Genomic DNA, 7587 nt, shown 5'->3' with positions numbered 1-7587 from the left:
GGGAACAGGGGGAGAGGGAGGACAACATTGGTGGTGGGAAGGCCCCTGATTCAATCTCACTATATAGCTAAAATTTTACTGTGAATGATTTGCAATCCACTTAGATCAAAATAAAAAAAGAATGCTGCTTGCTTGATTATTGTAATATATATAAATATATATATTATATATATATGTGTGTGTTTGTGTGTGTGTGTGTGTTTGTGTGTGTGTGTGTGTGTGGTGGATTTTCTAGTAGGCCTAGAATTACCAGAGCTGCCTAAACTCTTGGTCCACGTAGATAAATTCCTTCTTTCATTAGCCTTGGCTGTGATATTGATTCTGTGGTATTCCCTACCATTTTGGGCCCTGATCTAGAGGATACCAGCTCAGAAAGCAGGAACAGACAAATCCTAGGCACCCCATGTATAGCCCAGTCCCCACCAGCACAAAGCACAGAGAACAAGAGTAGTTTTGAGGGGCCAGAGAGATAGCATGTATGTAAGGCATTTATTTGCCTTGCATGCAGAAAGACAGTGGTTCGAATCCCGGCATCCCAGATGGTTTCCCAAGCCTGCCAAGAGCAATTTATGAGCATTGAGCCAGGAGTAACCTTGAACTCTGCCAGGTGTGACCAAAAAACAAAAAATAAATTTAAAAAGGAGTAGTTTTGAGCACTACTGGATATGGTCAAAACAAAACAAAGCAGTGGTACAGCTCTTTTAGAATTTGTCCAGCAGGCTTTCTGGTCTCCACCAGAAGGCCCAAAGGAAAAGAAAAAAAAAAGCAAAAATAACAATGATGGGTTTTAAAGATACTACAGGGATTAATGCTCTTGACTTGGACAACCAATTCCCTGAGGACTACCAGCAGTGATTCCATACACAGAGTCAGAAATTGTAAAGTCCAAAACCAAAACCAAACAATTAAATTTAGATCTAGTGGTATTCATTATTCCTCACCTGGTGTGTTCTCATGGTTTGGAACTTTACAGATCTTTAAGTCTGTGAATTTGAGTCCCCGAAGGATTACATGCATCCCTGAGGCACAGAACCATCCAGACATACTGCAACCTGACTGCAGAGTCCTCCCAGAGCCAGTTACAAGAGATAACCGAGATTAAAAAAAAGAAAAGAAAAGGAAAAAAGACAGGGGACACAAAAGAAATAGTATGCATCTTTATTGCTAATTGCTTGCTACCCTACCATCGGCTCCCAGCTTTGACCATCAGGGGATCCTGGCAATACGAAGTCTCATATATGGATAGAAACCTGGGGGAGGTGGTGGGATGGTTGTAGTGGCAGAAACTTGAACGATATTCATGATAGTATGATGGGCTTCCTTAACCAGGTCAGCACCCAGGAAAGTCTCCACTCGATTACGCCAGGCTGCCAGTTTCTTATGTCCTGCAAGCAGGTCATAGCCAACACCCAAGGGCTACAGGAATAATAATAATAATAATAATAATAATAATAATAATAATAAAAGTCTCAGTGCACAATTCCAAGAGCCCTGACAATACTGGCCCTTTCCCCAAGCCCCTGAGAGGTCTGGGTCACCAGCTCCATGGCAGAACCCAAGAGCACCAACTCAGGAGAGAAGGCTAGCACCTCAGCACCAACTCACCCAGAAACTTGCTCTCATCTGGACAAAGTGCTGCTTTCTCAGGGTTTCTAACAGAGGGTGGCAATAGGAGGGGCTGGGCTGCTTAGGGCCACTTCATACCTGCATCAGTTCCTCTAGTGCCAGTAGGTCAGCAATGGTCATCTCCTGGCCAGCAAGGAAAGGCTTGTTGCCCAGGAAGTATTCCTCCATCTTATGCAGTGTCTTGTCCATGAGCTCTTTGTTGCGTTCCACTTTCTCCTCTGGTACTTGGAGCCCACTGATGGGAACAATCACCTGAAGAAACACAAGTGGGGCTCTGGCCATGGCCTCTACTTCCACCCATGACCCGGGACACAATCTAACAGTGCTTCTAATACATTGGTGAAATCCACAGCAGCATACATCCTGGTTTATACTTCTTAGAGATCTACAATGAACACCAGATAATCATTTTACTTCCTTATCAGTTGCTATTAATGCTCTAGGATTCTTTCCACAGGCATGATCAATGAATATAGATTGAAAATCATGAATCCCCAATGTGTTTCCTTGTAGGATGGATTTATGTCTTAATTTCATTATTGCTCTAGGTCTCAGTTAATCATGAAATTTTACAAATTAATTTAGTCAAGGTTCACCTGAAAGAGAAATTTCTTATCATATTAATGTTGTTTTTCTTTCTAGGTATACTCATTTAACGACTTTCACTCTTTTTATTTTAACATCATTGCTTTATTTCCCTCAATTTAGGTTTTAAGACGCTGACATAATGATAATTTTAGGTGGACTTTCTTCACAGTGCTTCTTGCCTATGATTGATTATCATAAAGTTACTGTTATACAATAACTTTGTATATATACTGATATACACGTATAGTAGAGTTGTCCATGTTTGTATTACGCATGAAATTCTCTTTCAGATCTGCTAGGCAAAAAAAAAAAAATATATATTTTTAGTGAATTTGAAATGATTTATCTAAACAATTGCCGGCTATTACATTTTAAGGAGCTTTTAATTTATTCAGCTGAATTCTCTTTTCTTTTGCTCTATTTTGGATCCTTTCCAACAAATATTTTTTAGTATGAGTGAGTGTTATGGCCATATTTTTTGTGAAGTCTGTGTATGTATGTCTTGTTTAGTGTCTGTCTGTTCTGCATATTTTGTATATAGTTTCCTTTTTCCTAACTTTATCTTCCCCAAATTAGTCTTCCTTATCCTTCCTTCTCTCTTCCTAGTCCTTAACATTTTAATTTTCAGGATTTCACATGTGCAACCCATCTCCTTCACCCACAACTACAAGCTTCCTGATCTCGGCAGGAAGAAGAAATCCATGACTGTTGGAGTTTTACACCATATATGCTGCAAACTTGTTGAAATTAAGCCACCTGGGATTTGTGTCACAATGTAACACCAGAGAAAAGATCCATGGACAAGACCCACAGTCTCTGGATCCCAGTTAAACTGTGCTATCTGAATTTCTGGTTTTCCATCCACATACAAAATGCTATTGTTGACCGTTTCTACAATGGCTACCCCAAGATTGCACCGATCCCAAAGGAAATACAGAAGCCCAACCAACTTATGATGTAATGATGTAACGCTTGGGGATGCCCCAACACATGGATGACTGTACTGGCCTTCCTTCTTCATTCAGCTTGATGTTATCTCCTGTACAAGGCTTCAACCCGCTTTTTCCAGACCCATCAAGTGTCTTCTGCCGGTCTTTTTGGAGTTCCAGACCCCTCATATTTACAGATTGGTATTGAACTCTGTAGAAATTACATCTGTTGTTTTTCCTATAACTGTAATCCTTTGAAGTTATGTTTGGTACTACACTTCTTTTAACTATCGTAATTAATGTTTTTCTATTTTAGTTTTTAATATTAGGAATCGATGTTGTATTACATTAAGGTTTTGCTTTCTTGACTTTAGGTTTGTGAGTTATATATTATTGTCTATAATTTCCCAAATGATATTTTTGTCTGTTCTCAGGGTTTTTTGCGTGGGCACATCATAGGCAAAATACTAGGTTTATAGAAGGTTCCATCCATTTTGGATGGGCCCTCAAGTTGTTTATTTACACAGGGAGGGTCTCTGCCTTAAACATTTTGTTTTGGTTTGTTACTTAAGCTCCCATCTATAAATAGTCGACATCAATTTCAGACATCTTATGTACTTCAGACTGGATTAAGAACTTGGACTAAGTTCAGATACCTATTGATCATCATTGCAGTGGCTCCCCACTGTGCAGAGGGTGTATGAGCCTCTTCTTCTGAAATAAAGGCCTAGTTCAATGCCCTCAAAGATGGGCTTTCTGGTCTACCTGAACTTGAATGAAAATGGAGCTGGAGATATAGCATGGAGGTGAGGCGTTGGCCTTTCATGCAGAAGGTCATTGGTTCAAATGCCGGTATCTGCCAGGAGCGATTTCTGAACGTGGAGTCAGGAGTAACTCCTGAGCACTGCCAGGTGTGACCCAAAAACCAACAACAACAACAACAAATAAAGAAAAGGTGCTTCTCCTTGCCTGCTACACAACCTTTCTGGTGTCTCTTCGAAAGATCTATGTACGTCTTAGATTTATCTTGTCAGGAGCTTGTAGTTCATTCCTTGATACATGTTTCTGGTTTTAGACACCCTGTGCTTAGGTTAGAAGTTTTTCTTTACATTTTCCTGTGATGCGCTTATGCAAACAGCTGCTCTTTTATTATTGACTAATTTTTCTTTTAATAATTGTAGACAATATTGTTTGTTTACTAAAAACAAAAGGGGGAATTGTTGTGTATGTAAATATTTTGGGGGATTACTATGTTGCTCACCCTAATCTGTGCCCTACCCTAGGGTGTGACCTGGCATTCTGCCCCCACCCTAGGGTAGGACCTGATTCTGCTTCCACCATTGGTTGGTATCTGATCCCACCATTGGGTGGGACCTGACTCTGGACTATAAGAGCAAGGGTCTGTGGAAGGCGGGGGCTTTTTGCTGGCTGGAACTGAATCTGAGTCTTTGGACTTCAGTTTTATCCATCCGAATAAAGCAAATATTTCCACGAGCCTGATTGTCTGCGAGCTGTTTACCCGCCGTTTCACCTCAGAACCGTGGGCTAGACAGGGTGGCAGACGCGTGCTCCGAGCTGGAAGAAAAGGGCCTCATTCTCCATCCCTCCATCAGTCAACCTCTTCAGGGGCTGACCTGCTACACTCACCTTTACCCACAGGGGCACACCAAAAGTGCCTCGAACGAGGTCTCCATGCCAGCCCAGGTACTCATGGATGCGGGCTCGGATGTGAGGATCAAATGGATACCAGTGACTGTCTGTTTTATATTTAGAGATCATTTAGAACAGGATGGCCACACTGGGGAGCACACCAGGATCAGAAGCTCACACCTCCAGGTGCTCCCAGCCCCACAGGACCCCTGGAGTTTCCCTGCATTTGCTCACCTCTACCCCAAGCTCCCTTTCCTCTCTGTGCCTCCCTCAATCACCATATTTTTGTGTCCCCACAGGAACAGGGTAGAGCTTCTGTTTGGTACTTAAGAACTTCAAGTCTGGGGCAGGGATGCAGCTGGGGTGTAGTAGAGGGCACAAGAGCTGGGGTGTAGTGTTGGCCAGAGGGCACAAGAGTATTAAGTACCTTTCACTCAAGACAAAGTCACCATCTTTGAGGACAGGAACCCTCTGCAGGCTGCTTAATTGTGTGAAGTCCTTGCTAATGGTCTCTCCTAAGGAGGAAATCAGAGACCTATAGTGCAGAGCCACACCTACTGAGTTCTCAGAGTAGAGATGCCCAGGCTCAGCTGGCCTCCTGCTCCCTCCCCAGCCAGCCTGAATTCAGGCCTGGCCTCTTGCCCTTTTGCAGAGGGACCTGAGTTATGATGGAGCTGCTGCAGATGATTGAAGAGAAGTTATTTTCATTTAGCTGGAACTGGCATGGTCAAAAGAAGGAAGGTTCCATAATAATTTCTGTTTCAATCTCCACAACAGTATATCTTGGCCCCAAGTGTGTGTGTGTGTGTGTGTGTGTGTGTGTGTGTGTGTGTGTGTGTGTGTGTGTGTGTGTGTGTGTGTGTGTTATGTGTGTTTCTGTAGTTTGGGCCACACAGGGGTGATTAGGGGATTGTGCATGCTAAGAGATATTGAAAGGTTTAGGAAAGAATTCACTCCCAGAAGTGTTAGAGAACCAGGGTGTCTGGGATGGAACCGAACCTCCTAAACCCTTTGATCTCTTGCCCTGACAAAATCTCCACCTACTGCCTCCCATCACCACCACCCACCACATACATACACACACACACTCTCTCTCTCTCTCTCTCTCTCTCTCTCTCTCTCTCTCTCTCTCTCTCTCTCTCTCTCTCTCTCTCTCTCTCTCTCTCTCTCTCTCTCTCTCTCTCTCTCTCTCATACACACTGGGTGGCATTTGGTTCATTTTTAGAGAGAAAAGAAAAGTATAGAGAAGAAGTCCTATTGCTAAACAAAGGACACCCACAGGGAAGTTTTTGGTTCAGTTGTGGGCAGCAGTGTTTTTGGGAGGCTCTGTTGTTGGAGGAGAGTTTTGGCTTCCCAGAAATGGAGCTAAAAGGGTCCCACCTTTGAGGAAGTCCACATAGCGTAGCTCAAAGGGGATGCGGTTCTTCTTGGCAAAGATGTAGACGACGCGGCAGGGCTGGGAAATCAGGTCCACATAGAGCTCCAGACCCATGGTGGAGGCGATGCAGAGCCTGGTGATGGATGTGCAGGGTAGATCCAGGATTTAAAGAGCACGGTCCTGCCCTTCTGGGACCAGAGCCAGGTTGGAGATTTGCCCTTGCAGGACCCCTGTCCAACAATTCGCAACCCTGTCCAACCTGGATTACACTGGCTCTGCACATTGGAATCACTCCAGATGGGACTTGGGGACCATGCTGAGTGCCAGGGATTGAACAAATTGACCATGTGCAAAATCCCTTCCCATTGGCCTGGAGGTGTTTAGGAATTATTACTCCTGACTCTGTTTTCACTCCTAGCTGGTTTGGGGGACTATATGGGTGCTGGGAATTTTTGGGGGGGTCACACCCGGCAGCGCTCAGGGGTTACTGGCTCTACGCTCAGAAATCGTTGCTGACAGGCTCAGGGGACCATATGGGATGCTGGGATTCGAACCACTGTCCTTCTGCATGCAAGACAAATGCCTTACCTCCATGCTATCTCTCCGGCTCCCGGGGTGATGGGAATTTAACCCAGACTGGCTGTGCGCAACACAAGCACCCTACAATACCGAGGTATGATCTTCGAGTCCCTGGATAAAGAATTTTAAAAATCACTCGGGCAACTATGGTGGAAGGAGGTCAACATTGGTGGTGGAAACGGCCCTAATTCACTGTCAGTATATTACTGAAATACAACTATTGAAAATCTTGGGCCCGGAGAGATAGCACAGCAGTGTTTGCCTTGCAAGCAGCTGATTCAGGACCAGGTTGGTTCGAATCCCGGTGTCCCATATGGTCCCCGTGCCTGCCAGGAGCTATTTCTGAGCAGACAGCCAGGAGTAGCCCCTAAGCACCGCCGGGTGTGGCCCAAAAACCAAAAAAAGAGAAAAACTTGTAAAAAATAAAAATAGATTTTTGGGGCCGGTGAGGTGGCGCTAGAGGTAAGGTGTCTGCCTTGCAAGCGCTAGACAAGGAAGGACCGCGGTTTAATCCCCCAGCATTCCTTATGGTTCCCCCAAGCCAGAGGCGATTTCTGAGCGCTTAGCTTGGAGTAACCCCTGAGCATCAAACGGGTGTGGGCCAAAAAATAAAAAATACAAACATAGATTTTTAATAAAATCACTAGGGCCAGTTAGGCAAGTTCCAAGGTTACTGGCAAGAAGTATCCTTTTTAGAGTTTGAATAGCCCACTGAAAACACTGCCCAGTAGACATTTGTCCAGTCTTCAAAGGTCAGGCATAGGATTTCACAAGAGATTTCAGCAAAACAAATACTACTTCTTTGAATTCTGTTTCCCTATTAGAAATTGTTTCTTG

General features: G+C 43.9%; 1 protein-coding gene and 1 non-coding gene across 2 annotated transcripts; one reads left to right on the top strand and one right to left on the bottom strand.

The window, feature by feature from the left end:
• The first annotated feature begins 685 nt into the window (after positions 1–685).
• Positions 686–747, top strand: LOC125995515 (U7 small nuclear RNA). The gene has a single exon (XR_007491021.1). It is a non-coding gene; the product is annotated as a U7 small nuclear RNA (small nuclear RNA).
• Positions 748–1142: 395 nt separating this feature from the next.
• LOC126033721 (glutathione S-transferase theta-2B-like) lies at positions 1143–6330 on the bottom strand. Its single transcript, XM_049790731.1, is given in 5 exon segments — positions 1143–1416; positions 1705–1878; positions 4791–4941; positions 5221–5308; positions 6174–6330. Coding segments are annotated over 5 exon segments (735 nt in total). The 5' UTR covers positions 6286–6330; the 3' UTR covers positions 1143–1206.
• Between the last annotated feature and the right edge of the window lie 1257 nt (positions 6331–7587).

The sequence above is a fragment of the Suncus etruscus genome, chromosome 17 (genome assembly GCF_024139225.1).
Source record: "Suncus etruscus isolate mSunEtr1 chromosome 17, mSunEtr1.pri.cur, whole genome shotgun sequence".
NCBI classification, from domain to species: Eukaryota; Metazoa; Chordata; class Mammalia; order Eulipotyphla; family Soricidae; genus Suncus; species Suncus etruscus.
This window is presented reverse-complemented; position numbering and strand designations above follow the sequence as displayed.